At 39.4% G+C, this 21,259-nt stretch overlaps 1 protein-coding gene across 9 annotated transcripts in view; it reads right to left on the bottom strand.

The window, feature by feature from the left end:
- Positions 1 to 21,259, bottom strand: part of CENPC (centromere protein C) — a 71,316-nt gene that overhangs the window by 29,384 nt on the left and 20,673 nt on the right. For 7 of the 9 annotated variants that reach the window (XR_006280765.1, XM_038400621.2, XM_038400625.2 and 4 more), the window contains exons 8-14: positions 20,037 to 20,446; positions 17,391 to 18,276; positions 15,839 to 15,877; positions 13,587 to 13,669; positions 13,147 to 13,215; positions 10,981 to 11,085; positions 2,054 to 2,140 (exon numbers count right to left, since the gene is read on the bottom strand). Coding sequence is in view for 8 of the 9 variants with exons in the window: in XM_038400621.2 (XP_038256549.1) it covers positions 2,054 to 2,140; positions 10,981 to 11,085; positions 13,147 to 13,215; positions 13,587 to 13,669; positions 15,839 to 15,877; positions 17,391 to 18,276; positions 20,037 to 20,446 (1,679 nt within the window). In the remaining variant the exon portion in view is untranslated. The remainder of the gene's footprint in view (positions 1 to 2,053; positions 2,141 to 10,980; positions 11,086 to 13,146; positions 13,216 to 13,586; positions 13,670 to 15,838; positions 15,878 to 17,390; positions 18,277 to 20,036; positions 20,447 to 21,259) is intronic. The other 2 variants (XM_038400623.2, XM_043513179.1) reach the window with 1 other exon arrangement.

Consider the following 21,259-nt stretch of genomic DNA (forward strand, 5'->3'; position numbering starts at 1 on the left):
AGATATTTACGTGCCAGATATGCCAAAAATTCATGTGCCCCTTCATGCTTCAGCCACCATTCCAGAGGACATGCTTCCATGCTGATGACGCTCGTTAAAAAAATAATGCGTTAAATTTGTGACTGAACTCCTGAGGAAGAATTGTATGTCCCCTATTCTGTTTCACCCACATTCTGCCATATATTTCATGTTATAGCAGTCTCAGATGATGACCCAGAACATGTTGTTCATTTTAAGAACACTTTCACAGCAGATTTCACAAAACACAAAGAAGATATCAATGTGAGATTTGTAAAAATAGCTGCAGCACTCAACCCAAGGTTTAAGAATCTGAAGTGCCTTCCAAAATCTGAAAGGGCCGAGGCGTGGAGCATGCTTTTAGAAGTCTTAAAAGAGCAACACTCCGACATGGAAACTACTGTACTCGAACCACCAAAAAAGAAAATCAACCTTCTGCTGGTGGCATCTGACTCAGATAATGAAAATGAATATGTGATGGTCCGCACTGCTTTGGATTGCTATTGAGTAGAACCCGTCATCAGCATGGACGCATGTCCCCTGGAATGGTAGTTGAAGCATGAAGGGACATATGAATCTTTAGCGGACCTGGCACGTAAATATCTTGCAATGCCGGCTTCAATGGTTCCATGAGAACGCCTGTTCTCGCTTTCAGGTGGCATTGTAAACAAGAAGCGGGCAGCATTATCTTCTAAAAATTGTAGCCAAACAATTCACTGAACAAGAAGTAGGACTGAGTGGACTTGCAGGCTCTAAAATTTTACTTTTTTTTTGTACATAAGTCTACATTTGTAAGTTCAACTTTCATGATAAAGAGATTGTACTACAGTACTTATATTAGGTACAATATAAATATTATATTATACTATTTCTTTTGTTTTTTTTACAGTACAAAAATTTGTAATCAAAATTCAATATAAAGTGAGCATTGTACACTTTGTATTCTGTGTTGTAATGGAAATCAATATATTTGAAAATGTAGAAAACATCCAAAAATATTTAAATAAATGGTATTCTATTATTAACAGTGCGATTAATCGTGATTAATTTTTTTAATTGCTTGACAGCCCTAATCCAAATTCACAAGTGAAAGTCTTCAGAGGTTTTGTTTTGTGCATTTTAAAGTAGTTAAAGCAGTTTTAGTGGGAGGCGTATCTGCCCTACATCACAAACCTTTTCCAAGTTAAAATTATATTTTTTTTCTCATAGACTCCATTCTAGAAAGTAGGAAGCCTCAATACCTCTGCTCAGAAATATCAGGCTTCTGGAATTATACCCATTACCAGATAACAGATTGACAAGGAGTCGGCTTCTTTACTGGGATGGAATATGGTGCTTTGGTTCTAAGTGATCATCTGCAGACCAACTCAATCATAGGAAATGAGATCAGTCACCACTATCCGCAGTATGGACAAGAACTGTACTTATCTCATCAGCCCAGTCAGCAAACATTTTTAAAACAACTGTCCTCGTCCACACTGAAGGTAAAATCTTTCAACATCAAATTAGTTAAAACATGTTAGTCAACATGTTGTGTAACACAATGTGTTTTCCCAATATACATAAGACCTTCGTGTATTGCCTTTTGGGATGATATTGGTGTTGCTTGTGTTCATGAAACGTTTGGTAGCTACAATAGCTTATCTACACATAATAGGAGCACATGCATTAACTTATATTATCTAACCAACAGGCTGATCAATGACAGAACTGCAGTTCACCTTCTTTACCCATTGCTCCGAGTTTATCACCAACCTCCGATTCCCTCAAGTAGCTCCCCCTTTCTCACCACATGAAGTTCTTCTTAATCTAGGGTTAGCCATGACCAATGTTTTAAAGCCCAATGTCCTTGTCCACACTAACATGTTAGTTTTAATTCATACTAATATGTTTTAACATTAATTACACTTCTGACAAAATTTTCCCCTAAAGGAGTACTGAGGGGTGTGAAGAGCTAGCACTGTGCATAATCTGAACCATTGCTCCATACTGCTACTGAAATAAAAAACAAAATAAGTTTCAAGGAAGTGTATACTTGTTTTTGGTGTATGTTTCCTCTTTATTCTAGCCTTTCTGCATGGATCCTTTTCAGGAGACACTATTCCACCTACCACAAACCCTCCTGAAATAGAAGAAAAGTAACATACATTACTGCATAGTAGGCATTTTAAAAGTTATTTTTATGAAAAAGCATATTCATTTTTTTTCTTTAAAAAACAGTGCAGTTCAGAATTTACTCTGTTTGGACTCATTGTTTTTTTGTGGCCACAAATGGACACAAATTGGACATCAGGAATGATAACATGCAAAAGCCAGTAGGAGAACACTTCGATCTTCGTGGACGTTCTATAACAGATTTAAAAGTAGCCATACTTGAACAAAAAAACTTCAGAAACAGACTTCAAAGAGAAACTGCAAAACCAAAATTCGTTTGCACATTTAACACCATTAATTTGGGCTTGAATAGGGACTGAGAGTAGCTGGCTCAATATAAAAGCAGCTTTGCCTCTCCTGGAATTGACACCTCCTCAATTATTGGGAGTGGACTACATTCATCCTGATCAAATTAGCCCTGTCCACACTGGTTCTCCACTTGTAAGGTAACTCCCCACTCTTCAAGTGTCAGTATATAATGCCTGCATCTGTAATTTTCATCCATGCGTCTGAAGAAGTGTTTTTTTTACCCACGAAAGCTTATGCCCAAATAAATCTCTTCGTCTTTAAGGTGCCACCGGACTCCTTGTTATTGCTTTTTCGGTTAACTTGTTTTTTTAATCACCACCTCTTGTGAAGTGACCCAGACACATTAGGGAATCCAATCCAAAAACTCAGATTCTCTTTCAAGGCTACATCCACAGATCGGGTCTATAGCTGTGGGCAGAATCAAAGCTGATTGGAATACTGCTGAGAACTAGCCTCCACCTTCCAGAGACCCACTGAGTTTTGTTCTGCCTCCTGTAACTACTTGCAGGGCAGTGGAATTCAGCACCTGCTGTGAGAGAATCAAAAATCCTGAAGAGACAGTCTCCGACCTGGAATTTCCACAGTGCTCACCTACCCACCTAGCCCCCTGCCTGTCCAGGTAACAGGCTCAGGGGATGGTGAAGAAAAGTCCAAACAGGAGCCCAAAGCTGCATTCCTCCTGCTCTGTATTCTGGCCACACGGAGCAGGCAGAGAGGTTTAGGTCTCATGTGCACTCCAGCTTCCTCATCCGCTGGGTTGGAAAGGCTTTGCTTTGGCCGCCTTACTCGGACCCAGGAGCCAGTCCCCAGGCACACCCCCCTCAGTTGGGAGTCAGACAGCCAGGCAGCAAATGTATTGAAAAATGGCAAGAAAATGATGAGAGCCCTTCAGCCACCAAAGGGGATTTCATCAAAGGACAGTGACCCAGGGAAACCATAAGCAGGACCAGCTGAATCTGCCACAGACAAAGCCAGGAGCAGACTGGTTCAGACATGCCCCCCCCCAACAGCACAGGTCTCATCATCCCCCATCACTTCCATCATCGGACAATTTGATCTCCTTCCTGCAACCCCAAGGAAAGTCAGGAATTCTGCATGGAGGAGAGAAGAAAGGAATCTTCCCCCCCTCCCCGCAAGAAATAAACACCCTCTTTGGCTAGGGAGCTCTTAGATTTGGCACAAAACATGCTTGCCATCTTGTGAGCCTCAATCAGCAGCTACACTGTCCCCTTACAGACCTTTAATCCACTCTTAAAGGGGCAAACAAAGAGATGCCTGTTAGCAGAACAGGTTCACAGTACTCCTCATCTGATTCGGGTTCCGAATCCCACCTTCGCAAAGGGGTAAAATTTTAAAAAGGAGTCAAGAAATTACCTCAGATACTTAGGGTATGTCTAGGGTTAGTTGGACTCAAATCAGATGATCCATGTCAGGGAACCTTGGGCTTGAGCATCTACATTGCATTTTAATCCTAGGTTGAGGATTTTCTAACCTGCGCTTGAACCTAGGGCTCTGGCGTCCACATTGCAGTGCACAGACCCGAGTCAAAGTAAACATATCCCAAAGTGCTTAGCACCTCCACCCCATGTCAACACTCTAGCCCTAAGAATGTGGTGCACTGTGGGAAAACTCTACTGCCCACCCTGTTTCCTAACTGTGGTAGTGTTATTCGTGGGACTCAGGTGCCCATAAAGAATAGATGGGTACATAACTGCATATGCAGCTCCTTTTGTGACTGTCTCAGTAGAATGACTGCAGTTTGAGAAGGCCTTATACTGAAGTACCATCTAACCTGAGAACTGGGCTCTCCATCTCTAGGCTGGGTCACATTGGCAGAAAAATGCCTTTATCCCTGCCTCCACACTCCCGGAGGCAGGGATAAAGGATTCCCTGGAGACTGCAGGGAAGTTTTGAGGCTGGCTCCCACTCGCCACCCCGATAGTGCATGCAGCCTGGGCGCCCCTGCACATGCAGCTCCAGGGAGGGCAGGAGGGGCCACGAGCAAGGGCCAGAGAGCGGAGCAAGAACCAAACAGCTGCCCTGCAGGGAGGGGGAGTGGCAAGGCTCCAAGGTCAGCACGACCGGGGGAGGGATGATTCCCAAAATCCCGGAGCTGCCTCACAGCTGTCAGCTTTGCTCCCTGCTCTGGGCAAGCTCCATGCAGCAGTGAAGATGAGCCGGAGCAGGACAGGGGAGCACACTTGACCAGGCAGCTGCTGCCAGGAACTCTGGGATACATCTGGAGGTCTTCTGGGATCCAAGCCAAGCCAGAGCTTTGTGCCCACAGGAAAGCAATAGGGCTCGGACCCGAGGTCCCAGCTTAACACAGGCTTGGACCTTCCAGCCCTGCAGGGTCCTGGAACCCTGGGTCCAAACGCTAGCTTAACACAATTGGTGTGTGGACACAAAGAAGGTTTGGTTTGAGCCTGGGCTCAAGCCTGGACATATATTTACGTGTAGACATATCCTTAGGAGAAAACTGACCTGTTCTCCTGGGATAGCAGCAATTCCTTTGACTCATCACCAGAGGACACCAGAGCTAAAGGCTCTGTTCAGAACATTTTCACACATACAAAGAAAAAGCATAATAAAAGGAATAGAACTGTCTCTCTCTGGTGGTTCTTCAGCTTTATCATTTAATTCATTTTCATCCTCTTCTTCATAGTCATCACAAAACAAAAAGATGGTTAGGAAATCTGTTCAATCTAAGTTCAAGAGAGGAAAGTCAGGATCGTCACAGAAGGAAGGTGAATTCTTAAACTCAGTCTGAATCACAGGTTGATGTAAAAGCACAACAATCTTTTTTCCACCTGAATCATTTGCGACAATGTTACAAAAGGTGATTAGATGCTTGGGTATTCCATCAAATGAGCCCATCAGAAAAGATTCCAAGGAGAAGAAGAGCGGATTGATACAGAAATTACAAAGAAGTATTTTCCAACCAGTTCAAACCCTGAACCGCACTTTCCTCTTCATCTCTATTTGGAAAAAATAATTAAGACCAAATGGGAAACACCGGCAAAGTCCGTGAGATTGTCCCTTAGGTCTACAGCAAAGCAAATGGAACAAGTCTAAGCCCAGATAGTGGAGAGATCAGTCTTCCCGCAATAAAACTGAAGACACCAGAAACAATGCCTGAATATGGTCAGGAGAGTTTGGACAAGCAACACCTTGGGGGGAGACTATTAAAATTCAAGGACCAATGGCTTCTCTGCACATCAGATAGTTGGGTCCTGGATGTGGTTCGAGAAGAGTACATCACAGAATTCGCAAAGATCCTGAATGATCGATTTCCTTCCTTCTCCAGTACCCTCAAATCCACAAAAAAAGAAAAATATGTTGAAGACCATAGATCATCTTTTGCAAATCAGAGATTGTTCCAGCCACTACTTAATCTTGTTTCTGGTACCCAACAGATCTAGGGAGGACTGAATAGTCTTGGACTTAAACCACCTGAACAAGTTCATAAGGAGAATCAAATAAAAGATGCAGACCTTGAAGTCCATAGTGGTGCAATCTGCCAAGGGGACTATCTTGTGCCAATTAAATTGAAATAAACCTATTTTCATGTTCCAATTCATCAAATGCACAGGAGATTTCTGCAATTCACTCAAGGGACCCATCACTTTCTATACAAAGCTCCACCTTTCAGACGGTCATCCGTGCCTTCAGTGTTCACAGAAGTCCTTGTTGTTCTGTGGCTTTTCTCAGACAGAAAGGGATATAGGTATACTGTTTCCTGGACAACATTCTCATCAGAGCCCATCCAAGAAGGGGTCCACTCAAGCAATTGAGTCAATCCAAATGTTGCAACAGCACATATTTATAGTAAATTTCAAAAAAGAGTCTTATCTTGGAGTGTAGATGAAGAAAGAGGTACACAAAATCTTTCAGTCAGCTGAAAGAGGAACAAGATTAGATCAGCAATTACCCTCCTGAGGATGTCAGTAGGCACCCTCTTGAACTTTCTAGAGACGACTGTATCCTGCATAGGGATAATGTCTTAGGCAAAAAATGCATGAGGACTCTGTAGAATTTTCTGCTGTCCCTTCCCTGAAATTTTCTGATTTTCCCATCTCAAAAAGAAAACATTCCATCACTTGTGTTGAAACTCCTGCATTGGTGGATGAGTCCAGAGATGTTCCAGGGAGGGTTGGTCACGGCAGAGACAGAGAGGTCTGTCATAACAAGAGACACACCAGTCTTGAAGGATGTGGCGTGTCTTCCAAGTCAGTGGCTCAAAAGACACTTTCCTTGAAACAAAAAAATAACAAATTTTCTACAGCTTAGAGCATTAGGTTTGCTCTTTGACAACTGGCTCCAGTGTTGCCAAACAGTCATATTCTGGTAACAACACAACCAAGAGGAGAGTACGAGGTCAAGGGATTTACAAAAGGAAGTTGCATCACTAATGCAGTGAGTGGAAATCTATCGTCTAACAGGGCCTTGCATATCAGCGGCACCACCAATATGAAGGTCAGCTGTCTGAACAGAAGGAAAATTGATCAGGAAGAATAGTCTTCACTACAAGTCCTTCCAATTGATCATCAAAAATTTTGGGATTCTGAAGTGGATCTTTTTGCATTCAAGGCAAACTGGGAGGTTCACAATACTTTACAAGAAAAAGAAAGTCAGGAGCTCTAGGCATTAATTAGGTAAAAGTTAAAAAGTTTTTAATTTAACTTTTGCCGAATTAATGTTACTGCAGCATTCTGAGTATTCCCCGTACTTAATGTAGGGAACACCATAAATACTGTGTTGATGTTAATTTTCTTGCAATTAGTAATTGTAAAGATTGCTTTAATTAATATATATAATGTAAAAAAATAATTACAAAATTACTGCACAAGAGGAACCAAAGAGATGTAATATTTAGAGGTTAGTAACCATTTTTCTAATTCTAGCTTAAAATATACTTCATTCTGATTAATTCACACGTATTAAAAAAAGGCTAAAAACTGGTGAACAAAGCATGATAGAGGGCAAAAATCACACACATCCAATGCATAAAAGAAATCTGGCCAGTACCGATGGTGAAAGACTTTCTTTTGACATGAGTTTGCAACTTCATACAAAAAGATCAGTGCGATTTTGGCCAACACATACAAAGGTATTTTATCATACACTGCTAACAATAAGTTAATATTTTATGCCTTTTTATATCAGGAACCTCACCTACAGATCTGAGCATCACATCACATTACTAGAAAGATAGACAAACTGAAGGTAGTTTGGACAAAAAAAGTCTCTAATAAGTTCTTGGAATGTACTGGGGACAACTTGTTTCAGAAGATGAAGGAGTTAATCAGAGAACAGTCATTTTAGAGTTAATTCTAACAGGGATTAATTGGTTGCAGATCTGATGATTGCTTTCACCCAGGTTGCTTTCTATCATAAAATGATAGACAGATTTCATGATTCTAAGAGAAGGAGAGAGAGCAGCAGAATAAGGACAATGGACTTCAAAAAAGCAGACTTTTACAAACTCAGAACTGGTAGGCAAGGTCCCATGCAGGGATAAAATCAGAAAGATTAAAGCACAAAACAAGTTACACCTAATAAGAGACACAAACGGCAATATTAAGAGGTTCTATAAATACATTAGGTGCAAGAGAAAGATGAAGGAAAGCATAGGTTCCCTACTTAGCAGGGAAGGAGACCTAATGATGGATGACACCAAGAAGGCTGAAGTGTTTAGTGCTGATTTTGCTTCAGTATTCACTTAAAAGTTTGTGACCAGATGTTTAACACAATTAATATTATCTAGGGGGAAGGAAGAAAGTCAAAATAGGAAAAAGACAGGTGAAAGAATATTTAGATAAGTTAGATGTATTCAAGTCAGCAGGGTCTGATGAAGTTCCCCCTAGGATACTTAAGGAACTAGCTTACGCAATCTTGGAACATTTAACAATTATCTTTGACAACTCATGGAGAATGTGCGAGGTCCCAGAGGACTGGAGAAGGGAAATCATAGTACCTATCTTTAAAAAGAGAAACAAAGAGGACCTGGGGAATTATAGCCCAGTCAGACTAACTTTCATACCAGGAAAAATAATGGAAAAAATTATTAATCAATTTGTAAGCACCTAAAGGATAATAGGGTCGTAAGTAACACACAACAGGAATTTTTCAAGAAAAAATCATGCCAAACCAACCTAGTTTCCTTCTTGGACAGTGTTGCTGGCCAACCAGACGGGGGAAAAGCAGCAGATTTGATCTATCTTGATTTTACTAAGGCTTTACCTCGCAGGGGTGCATATTAATGGTCTCTTGAGACTGAAGGATGCCTACTGAAGTAAGGCTTTTGACAGTCCCTCATGACATTCTCATAAGCAAACTAGGGAAATGTGATCAGATGAATTACTATAAGGTGGTGCACAACTGATTGAAAGACCATAGTCAAAGACTAGTTACCAATGGTTCTCTGTCAAATTGGGAGGATGTATATAGTAGAGGTCCCACAGTGGTCTGTCTTGGATCTGATACTATCCATCATTTTTATGAATTACTTGGATAATAAAATGGAGACTATGCTTATTAAATCTGCAAATGCCATCAAGCTAGGAGAGGTTGCAAGTACTTTGGAGGACAACATTAGAATTCAAAATGATCTTGACAAACTGGAGAAATGATCTGAAATAAACAGGATGAAATTCAACAAAGACACGTGCCAAATACTACACTCCGGAGGGAAAAAATCAAATCTACAACTACAAAATGGGGAATAAGGAACTGCTGAAAAGGCTCTGGAGGTACAATGGATCACAAATTGAATATAAGCCAACATTGTGATGCAACTGTAAAAAAATCAAATATCTTTTGGGTGTTTTAACAGGATTGTCATATGGAACACACTGGAAGTAACTGTCTCACTCTACTCAGCATTGGTGAGACCTCAGCTGGAGTACTGTGTCCAGTTCTGGACAGCCTCAAAAAGATATGGACAAACCTGACAGACTCCAGAGCAAAGCAATAAAAATGATAAAAGTTGTAGAAAGCCTGACCTATGAGGAAACGTTAAAAAATTGGGTACACTTAGTCTTGAGAAAAGAAGACTGAGGGGTGACTTTGATAACAGTGTTCAAATATGTTATGGGCTTTTATAAACGGGAGAGTGATCAAGTGTTCTCCAAGTCCACTGAAGGTAGTACAAGAAGTAATCAGCTTAATCAATAGCAAGGAAGATATAGGTTAGCTTATTTAGAAAGTTTTACCCAATATAAGCATAATTAAGTACTCTAACAGGCTTCCAAGAGAGGTTATGGAATTCCCATTACTGGAGGTTTTAAGAACAGGTTAGACAAACACCTACCAGGGACTGTCCAGATAGGTCCTGCCTCAGCCAGGGCGAGGGATAGCTGAGTGGTTTGAGCATTGGCCTGCTAAACCCAGGTTTGTGAGTTCAATCCTTGAGGGGACCATTTAGGGATTGGGGGGCAAAAATTGGGGATTGGTTCTGCTTTGAGCAGGGAGTTGGACTAGATGACCTCCTGAGGTCCCTTCCAACCCTGATATTCTATGATTCTATGACTGAACTAGATGACCTCTCAAGGTCCCTTACAGTCCTACATATCTATGATTCTAAAAGCAAGAAAAATAATCAAGCAGCATGGATGACTGATCTATCTAGAAAGTCTAAAAACTAAGATATATGGGCCAGACATTCAGAAGAGCTTAGCACAGTTTAGGCTGATTTTTCAAAATTGCTTAGAACTCATGCAGGACACCTAAAGCAAGTAGCCAGACTTTTTTTAAAAAAAAAAAAAAACCTCAGGATCAAGCAACTCCCATTGAGAGCAAATGCAGCTGAGTTCTTTCAAAAATCTGGCCCTACTTCTAGGTATGCAAAACTTAAGGAAGGCGAGTCAACTATTTAAAAAAAACAAGGATGGAGAAAATTTAATGCAATCACAGACAATGCGATTAAACTAAGGAAAAATTTAGGCTGACATGCAAGGCAAAAATCCTTGAGTGAGATGCATTCCATTACTTGCGACATTTAAAATCAGACTGGATGGATTAGAACAATAGACACAGAAAAATAATTCTGCACTGGAAGAAGGACCAGAGGTCAGCCCAACAGGTCGTTTCCTTCTCTTACCTTCATGATTCTGTTTTGTAGGAGAATACAGATTTGGCAAAATCACTTTATTCCCCCCTTTAGGAATATAACATTAACATACAAAAGTACAGAATGAGCAGCTTCACTTTCTGAGGGTGTGTAGCAATCTCTTATGACATTATTTCTAGTTATATATGTTTTAAGGAGAAAAATACTTAATGGCTATGGGGAGCAAATGAGAAAAACTGAGGGAAAAACAACTGAGTCAGTTTGAGGCCACAGATGTCACTGATTATTGTTTTGGTTTTTAGTACATAAGTATGGTCTAATGAATATGACTCAAAAGGATTTATTACAAAAAATAAGTCCTGATATATACTCTGATAATGCAGTGAATTAAAATTAAAGACAAACAGAAATATATTTAGAAACAATACCTGATGGTCTCATCATATAGTTCACACGCTCCCCTCGCCAATACTCCAAAGGCTTTAGTCGTATTCTTTTTGTCCGACGAACATTGGGTGTTTGGGATGGCATTACTAATGAACAGATTAAAGGAAAAAATAGTTCATATTGGATAAAATAAACCCAGATGTTATCAGTAGAAGTCCAACATGCTCTAATTAGTTCCTCTGAATCATTACCACTGTTGAAGGTCCTAAAGTAAGCTGTCACTTCCCACAGCATAAGATACCTTACTAATTTTGTAGGGATTTGTTTTCAATTGTGCATATTTCAATCTGGTGACTTTAGCATAGTCTGAAATTTCACTAGCGTGAGAGACTGTTGCTTTACAAAATGTGCACTCTTTTGCAAAATTATTGCATTGTTTAGTTTTCAACCAGGCCTTTTTTAAAAAAAATACAGCCAGCTTTCTGAATAATATTCAAAATGCGGGTCTAGTGACAAGCACACCAGGACTGGCAACATTTGAATAGTGTTCAACTACTGCTTTCACCATCAGGAGCTCAGAGATTATGACAAATTAACATGCAACTATTTATTAGTCAAGTTTTTATCAAAATAGTGTTTAACAGAATACTGGTATAAAACCAATAGCACTATGTATTAGGCTAATACAGAATATTCTTCACATCCTTAACACTTAGGCTATAACACATTGCTTTTATGACTGTGCGAGAAAACAAGCATTGTCAATCATATTTCACATGAGCACGTAGCACTGTAATACACAGATATTTCGCCCTATCTGTCCAATAATAGCCCCCAGACTGGTTTTCCATTACATTTCATTCCATTTATCTAAGCAACCTCCTGAGGCATGTCACAAAATGGGTTCAAATAGTAAGAGTAATGAAGAGGCTATAATACATTAGAAGCAAAAGGAAGACAGTAGGTCCATTATTCAATAAGGAAAGACAACAGAAAATGCAGCAATCGCCAAAGTGTTAAATGCCTTTTTTGTTGCCAAAAAGGTAGCAATGATCAGATGACTAACATAGTGAACATCAGTGTAAATGGGTAGGACCTGAGGCTAAAACAGGGAAAACAAGTTAAGACTGACTTAGACAAGTTAGTGTCTTCAAATCAATAGGGCCTGACAAAAAAACATCCTAGAATATTTAAGAAACTGGCTGAAGAGATCTCTGAGCCATTAGCGATTATCTTTGAAAACTCAGACAGGAGATATCCTACAGAACTGGAAAAGGGCAAATATAGTACCTATCTATAAAAAAAGGAATAAGGACAACTAAGGGAATTATAGACCAGTAAGCTTAATTTTAGTACCCAGAAAGATAATGGAACAAATAAATGAGTTTGTAAGCATCTAGAAGAAACTAAGGGGATAAGTAACAGTCAACATGGACTACTATAAACCTTTAACTATACAAGAGGAATAAGAGCTCTCGCTGCATCCGAAAGTACCGCACGGAGTGGAAACATAAGGCATTGGTTAAAAGAAAAGAATAAATGACCAAGGCTTAATTTAAAGAAAAGAAGGTAAGATCTTTAAAATATACAGAGAAGTTAGAGTTAGACAACACAATTTATAATATTTATAACAAAGTGGCAAATGTTAAATACCAAAATCCACATGTTTAAAATAATTTAAGACATAAAAGACCAGAGTTTTAAAAAATGAAAAAAATGAGAGGGGCAAAATAAGAGAAAAACACTGACAGTTAAACAATCAGCATGGTGAGGCTAAAAAGAAAATTGTTGAATATAACCAAAAAAGAGAAAGCTCAGAATTTATTCAACATATTTTTATATTTAAGGCCAGAGTTTAAATTCATTTTAAAATTAGGCACAGATTAATTCTGTTTTTAGAAGATGGAACTAACAAGTCTTGCCAATCACCATCATGACCACTTCTGCTTATTGCATTCTGTTCTCCCACCCTTGGCATGTTTTTTATCTTAATGATATGCTCTTGGGGATTGCACCTTTCTATGTTTGCACAATGGGACCATAAACTGATTGGGATTATCACACTACCATAATATAAAAGAGAAAATTAACATATTTTCCACCCAAGAGTTTTGTGGGTCTTTATTGCGCTTAATAATTGATTGCAAAATTGAAAGCCTAGTTGTATTTCATGCACTTACATAAAGGAACTTAAAAAATAACCTTACCTAGTTTATGCTTTAGTGGTGTGTTTGACAAAAATTCACTTGCATCGTCCTTCAAGGCTATAGATTTATCTGAAAAATGCAATATAAATCACCATAACAGGAATTACCATGATCACATGCTATGTTTTTCCACAGGACTCTGGCTTCATTCAGCCTCATTACATTTACATATAATTCAAAACCAAAAATATTTCCAAAATGTAGGTAAAACCTAATTTCTGAAGAAAAAAGCAATATATACATAGGTTAGCGCATTCAGGGATGATCCCAGAAGACTAAAGAACAGACCTTCAGCCTCTTGGTTCTTCTGAAACCTTTCATGATACTGCATGCAATTATAAATTAAGATGAGTAGTGTTTGAACTACTTTAAATTAAATTTGCAATATTCTCATGTACATAAAAAAGGAACTCAAAGAAAATGCCACCTTTAAACCTTACCTGAAGATGAATCCTCACACTCACATGCAATAGGCTCTTCATTTTTTGAAGTAAATTTTACATAACGTTTCAGTACAGGCCCACTTTAAAAAAAAAAAATCTGTGTGAAAATATTAATTATGAACAATAAAAACATTACAAAACCAATAGTATCAAAGTTCAAAGTTTTTTTTTCCATAATGCATTAATTTCTCCTTCTAAATATGTCAAATATTTTTCAATGTAATATAAAAAACCATAACTGAGGGAAGAGGAAAAGAGGCTGTGGAAATGGATGTAGACATTCCATTGTACATTTGCAGCCTAGTATGGGGAAAAGGGAACAAAATCACATCCACATCTGGTATTTAAAAATTTATGACAATATGTGTAATTGGAGTGGCAGAACGTCTGTACTTAAGGGGCTTGGAAGACAGAGGACATGGTATCTATATATGCCCTGGCACATTGTAAGTAATGCAATGAACTTGGTAGACTGTTTTGCCCAAACAACAGAAATGCTTGACTGACAGACAGCTGGGACAGATTAGAAGCCCAGAGCAGCCGTAAAGAGAAAGTTTTGCACTTGCCCACAGGAGACTCCTAACCTAGAAGCAATAGTCTCCACACAACTCTTTCTAGTTAAACAGCTGCATAGGCCATTGAAACCACTGAAACACTACTCTGGAGTCTTACTATAGATCCTTGATTTAGGGGAAGAAATTGAAGGGCAGTTTGGTCCATGCTCCCTCAAATATGGGTACAAAACTGGGAGCATGAGCACACTGCCCAACAGACATGTTAGCTACTAGCAGAACGCGTGAGCTTGTGCGCCAGGGAGCACATCATTCAAGCATGTGGATCCATGTAGACAATTATAGTGAGGAACCAGTTTACTCTAGTAAACATCAGTTCTATACTTAGCATTTATATGCCCTTTCTATTGGTAGATTTTAAAGCACCTTACAAACATGTATAAGTATTGCCCCCATTTTATTGCAAGGAAATGGAGGTACAAAGGTTAAGTGCTGTGTTTAAGGTCAGCAGCAGCTGGGAAAGGGTGGGACAGCCAAGCTTCCATGACCTCTCATTGCCCCCATTTATACCAGAAACAGGGAGACCCATCCAAGTCCCACCACCACATGGCTGCCAGCGGACAGGAGTTGAATCTGGAAATCCCCCAGCTCTTCTGGAAGCCTTAAAGCAGTCAGCTTCTCCTGATGTCAGAGCTGCATTTCTTCAAATCAGCACTTCATTCTTTGACTCCTTCACTTCCTGCAGACGGACTTTCAGTGGCATTTACTCCATCACCATACTTCCTCTTCTCCTCCTCCTGACAGATACCAAGAACCTCTCCCCACTCCCTTCTCTTCTCCATGCCAACACTCTTTGCTCCTCATCATTGTGCCTCCTCATCTTTCCCTCCCTTCCCCATAATGTTCCATAAGTATCTACAAGTGCTTTAAAAAAATGTTTTAAAAGGAGTAGGGAGGGGACAGGAAATAGAGACAGTGGTTTAGAACTTGGACTAAATTAAGCCCAATCCTGAAACTTGAACCTCATTGGCCCAATAGCCTGCCTACACAGAGTCCCAATGAAGTCAGAGGAGTTCTCCACAAATCAAATTGCAACAACAGGGCTTCAGGGAGCAGTCTAATCATTGATTCACTCGTCCTCCCTTCCTGCCTCTTGTTGGGAAGGGCATTAGGGCAGTTAGGACCCAACAGTCTGTGCTGAATTATAACCAAAATACTCCACAGCAAGCTGAACATAAAATTTGCAACTCCACCCACTGAACTCTGAGACACTGGTGTGGCAAACCAGAAATTCTGCAGCAGCTTCATTTAAATTAAAATATTGAGTTTCATTGAATTAAGATATGAAAATTAATAATACAATCAGCAGATGAGTTCCTGTATTATTTATTTTTATATTAAATTCCCTGACTGGGGATGTATGCATATATACAATGCCTAGCACAATCCCAATCTCAGTTGGGACTCCTATTACTATTAATAATATACTCCTACATCAATAGTAATGCTACTGACACTACTATTAGTATTATTGATACTACTGTTAACAGCTATTTACCAAGCAAGATTTAAAAATTCCAATCTGATTTGGGATCAAGGCAACAAGTCTCAGGAAAAAAAAGCAAAATCCTGGTGATGGCTCATTTATCCTACTGAGAAGGCTTTGCAGCGCTGCTATGGTCTCGTAGTGCTGAGAAATATTAAAATGACAATTCTACACACAACAGAGGAAATTACCTGCTATGATTCTTGTTTTTCTCAGGCGCAGGAGAGACTCTAGAAGAGATGCAATTGTTAGTAATCTTACTGAAAGTAATTCTTTATAGTAAAGAGGGGCATATGGAAGGAGTTTTAGAAAAATACTGATACAAAATAAGAGTACAGAAGTTAGTTTGGCAGAAGCAGAGACAGGCTTCGTCAGCTGTAATGACCAATCATAAATCTAGCACTAACTTCACTGCAAGTAAATATTGTACAAAAGTAAATATGTTTGTTAAAAGTAATTGATCAAAGTAACAAGTTCCTTTTTTAAAATAATATCAGGAAGTCATAAGTTTGCTTTTTCAAGCCCAAGGCTAAGGTGAATAGTTTGGTCACTTCTCTTGATGCTTGTCACTCATATTTTGGACATTATTCTGGGTACTTAGGACTAAGATGAGTGGTAATTTTTAGACTGTAATAATGACTATTAATGGAATTTACTTTTCATGGTCTCTTCTGTTTACTATATAAATTCACTCACCTTGAAAAATATCAAACTAATTTGATTTGTTTATGAACAGTTTCCACACAATTTAATTTGTGTCTATGTATTTCTAACGTTTCCCTCCCCCATTATCTGGATGTAGAATGCTGCAATTCTGGTTTGGCTTAACTATATTATTCAACAAAAAACCCTATGCATAAGCAGTTTCCAAAGAACTATTTCTATCAGTCTTGGGTTTGGAGAATTTGGTATTTTACAGGTCTAGACATTTATATGATAAGAAGAACAGTTACATTAGATAGATTTTATTCTATCTTGATTTAGAAATCAAGAAAGAGGACAAACTCTCTTGGATCAGGGCATAAGTCAAACACTAACTAATAGGGTTAGGAGGAAGCACCCCCCTTATGAACAGGTTGTTCCATATTTGTTCACTATTGGGTTTCTTGCATCTTCCTCTAAAGTATTTAGCACCGGGCACTGTGAGACAGGATACCGGATTAGATAGGCCCACTGGTCCTATTTGGTATAAGAATTCCTAGATTCCTATGTTTTACAAAAGTATTTTACAAAAAAAAAAAAAGTGAGGTCCCAACTCAAGCTGATTGCATCCTTTAAAATGCAACTGATTACTTTTTTAAATTAACAGCCATGAATATAAATTCAAGTCTGAGTTTCCTCTTAAGGCTTTTCAAAAATTTTACTGAATTATTCTATACCTTGTAATAGTAAATATTCTAAATATATACCCCTTAAAAATTGATTTCACAGAAACAACTCGATATAAAATTCCCCCATGTGAACCTTTATACTGAATCTGGTACTGTAACCTTATAAGAGGACTCTTCACAAGACAGAGCATTAGGTCCCTATTGCAAGAAAACCCTGGATTTGCCAGCCCATGTTTAGTAACAGCTTCTTAATAATGTCACTTAATTTACCTGCTTATTACTGACTTATGGAGTTATAAAAACTCTATTGTATATTTTAATTGCTTAATAATGCCTCAAACTTGGCAGAACATGTTTTATGAACAATTAAGTTGCACTCAATCATTTAAAAAAAGTACACAAAACCACTTACTGTGATCGGTGGACATTACTCTTTTTTTCATATTTTGTTTTCATAGACGCATTTGACTTCTTGTGTTTTTGTTCTGCCATGTCCTGGCCAGAAGAACCCTTGCGATCTGTTGTATTCCCAGGTTCAGCATTTTCAGGATTTGAATAATCAATCATATTTGTTCTTTGATTAATCTGAGTAGCTGTCCTCCGTAGAGATTTCACTGATGCACTTTTCCCCTCAGAGTCTTCTGTATTGTCTATGAAAATCTGTGAAGGTTTTTTAGATTTTGCAGGAGTTTTGATATGTACATTACCAGATGATTCTAGTGAATGTATGACGTTTTTAGGTTTGGGAGATTTACGGGACTTCTGTAATGCGGAAGTCGGTGATTCCTGTTGCAATGAAGGGGCAAACACTTTGTTTGACTTTAACAGCTCTCTTTCATCCACCTCCTCTATGGGCTCACTTTCAGAACTCTCCTCTGAGATTTGTACCCTGGATTTTCTACTACTGGATTTAAGGGCAGATTTTCTAAGTTTGGTTCTTCGGTTTTCTACCAGTTTTTTAGATGATGCAACTTTTGAAAGTTTCTGTTTAGCAGTTTGTTTCTTGTGGGATGAATGTAGAGCAGTTTTTAAAATGGACTGGGGAGGTTTTTGAAAATTATGATCCTCTTTTGAAGACACAACCTTCTCTTGAGGCTGCTCAGTCATACTATAAGATCCAAAGGAATCTTCATTAGGTATTTCTGTTGGTTTAGGTTGTTCTGTATCGGAAGTATCTGGATCTGATTTGGAAATTGAAAAAGTGAATTTTTTGGGCTGTATCTGTTTCAGGGCCATGGACTTTTCCTTGTTTGGGGTTCTTGTGGATCTTTGTCTATCTGTATGTTTTTTACTTTCTTCTGCCAACATACAAAAATGCACACATCAATTTCCTTTTTTAAACACCACAGGAATAACTTTATATATAAAACCATATTATATGACTATTAACTGAAATATCATGAACAAATTTTTCTCTGGTGGGTGATTTTCACTTAAAGTTCTCAAAGCGGCACTATCTAGTGAATACTCTGTGTACAGTGGTAAATATTCAGTGTACCGTGGTAAATATTCAGTGTACAGTAACTCCTCACTTAACATTCTCCTGCTTAATGTTGTTTCGAAGTTACGTTGCTGCTCCATTAGGGAACATTCTCATTTAAAGTTGTGCAATGCTCCCTTATAACGCTGTTTGGCTGCCTGCTCTGTCCACTGCTTGTAGGATTCTGTGGAAGAGCAGTAACTTTACAAGGGAGCATTACATAAGTTCCTCTTCTCCACCTCCTCCCCCTCCCTCCCAGCGCTTCCCCCGCCACCAAATAGTTGTTTGGCGGTGCATAGGACTTTCTGGGAGGAAATGAGGAAGTGGGGAAGGGCCATATCTTCGCTCCTCCCTCTCCCTTCCAGAAAGTCTTAAGCACTGCCAAACAGCTTTGGGGGGGACAGAAGGAGCACTGGGAGGAAGTAGGGGACGGGGATGGTGTGTGATTCGGGGGAGGAGGTGGAGCGAGGGGATGGGAAGGGAAGAGGCGGGCACTGAAGCAGAGAGGGGATGGGAAGAGGCGCCGGGGCATCCCCCAGTAAAGTCGGCGCCTGTTCTTTTGGTGGGAAGCTGCTGCTGCGCAAGGTGCTTCTTAGCATCCTTGCCTGCCTCAATGTCTGCAGCAGGCTGTGCCTTTGTGGGGTAATCCAGGGGCACCTCCCAACCACAGTACAGTACACTACTGTACAGCCTTTTGTCTGCCCCAAAAAAATGTCCTTGGAACCTGAGCCCCCGATTTACATTAAATCTTATGGGAAAATTGGATTCGTTTAACATCATTTCACTTAAAGTTGCATTTTTCAGGAACGTAACTACGTTAAGTGAGGAGTTACTGTACCACATTCTGTTCATCTACTGGGTGTTAATCCCTAATCTAGAAAGATTTGCAGCACCTTTTGTTCTCACACAGCTGCTTCCAAGTCAACTTTATACTCTTCCTGTTAAATAGCTTTCCCCCGCATTATTCCTCAAATGCTGATTCCCTGCAGACACCACATATCTCTACTCCTTCCCACAAAGATGGGAGTGGAATACAGATGGTACCACCTTCCTTGGTCCCCACGACAACAGCAAAGCAAGTAATCGCTGCTACCTTCTCTGATATCTCCACATATGGGCTAGGGGGAAATGAGTCACTGTTGCCTCCCTTACTGCCATATACACACCCCCCCCATACCTTCTCAGTTGATCCTTTCATCCCATTCAGGACTCTCCCAACCCGCCTACCAACTGCTGAATAATCATAGACACACTCAGGAATAAGGGGACCTACAAATATTTTCCTATATTCCCCATTCCCTGATTTAACATCCCCTGGAATCAATCAAAACATCCCCAAGGAAATCAGCTCCCAGGAGGAGTACCACCATTCTAAACCAAAGGAAAAAGTCTTCAGTTGTTGACAGATTCAATTAACAACAGGCAAATCAAGGGCAGAAAGATCTCCCATTAATAAGTAATGTGAAAGACTACTAGTTTTCTTTTATCATAACAATTCAATTTTCAACATTTGCCTTTGCAAGTATAAAAATGCAAAGAGTCTTTACATCTTGATCTGTTTTTCAAAACATGACTTACCCATGTGAGGGCTGCTTTGCCTTACAGATTTAAGAGCATCTTTCTTTTTGTCAGATAAACCTAGATTTGTATCCAAAGCATTTTGTAACTCGTCTTGTATCCCTTCAGCAACGTCACATGTTTTCATTTTCGACTGTTCCATATGAGTCACTTTAACAGGTACTTCATTCTGTGCCTTCCTATCCTTACGTTTCTTGCTTTCTCGTACAACTGTCTTTTTCCTTTTGGAAGGCTGAGATTTTGGCACAAGCTTTGCTGAGGCCTGTTTCTCTATTTTTTTGTTCTTTTGGGGAATTGAAAACCAGGATGTAAAAGAAAAACCATCCGATTCGTCAATTAAAAACTCACACTCATTTTCCATTCCTAAACCTTTTATGGGAGAAGGTGGTGGTGGTATCGAGGCTGAATACCTAAGGATGAAAATACAAAAAAAGGGTTGTTTTCTCATGTAATTTGATTTAGCAAATTTAGAAACAGTTTTGAAAACAAATGAGACAAAGTATTAAAGGAAAGATAAATGCCTAGAATGTTTTGGGTTATTTACCAACTATATAACATCTGGGGGGAAAAAATCACCAGTAATTTGAGCATTGCACTACTACGGACAATATAACAATCCATACAGCAAAATAATTAAAAATTTAACTTTTTCCTGGAACGTTCTTCCATATTTTACACATCTATGACAAAATTTTAACCACCAGTAAACATTTTCGGAAATTGTCTTATACCAACTGGGACTAATAGGCTTCCGTTTTTCATTCCAACTGAAAGGAAGATGATTTAATTCAATTTGAGCTTTCATCTCTGAGCAGCATTCAAATGCTTCAATTTAAAAACCCTCAGAGTTTAATCCTGCAAATCTAACAGTGACTTCACAACATCTGAGCACGTTACAAGGTACCGCTCAAATGACTTCCATTCATCATTCCATCCTGTTTTCTCCCTGCCACTTGACCAAAGGGGGACACAGCCCCTTTTTTCCTATCTGTGGCCACCAGTTTGTACCTCATCATTAACTCAGATGTTTTGGAGAGCCATAACACTGCTCCCACCTGACCCCCATCCCAGCTAACTTCCTCTCCCATAAACTCCCTAGAAAGCAATATTCTACCTCAGGCTAAGTACCACACAGCCAACTTCCAGAGAGCTCAGCTCCACACAGTCACTCCCACACAGCCTTGACCAGCATAAATCCACTTCCACCCCACTCAGACCACTAC

Source organism: Dermochelys coriacea, chromosome 4, assembly GCF_009764565.3.
Source record: "Dermochelys coriacea isolate rDerCor1 chromosome 4, rDerCor1.pri.v4, whole genome shotgun sequence".
Taxonomy (NCBI): Eukaryota; Metazoa; Chordata; order Testudines; family Dermochelyidae; genus Dermochelys; species Dermochelys coriacea.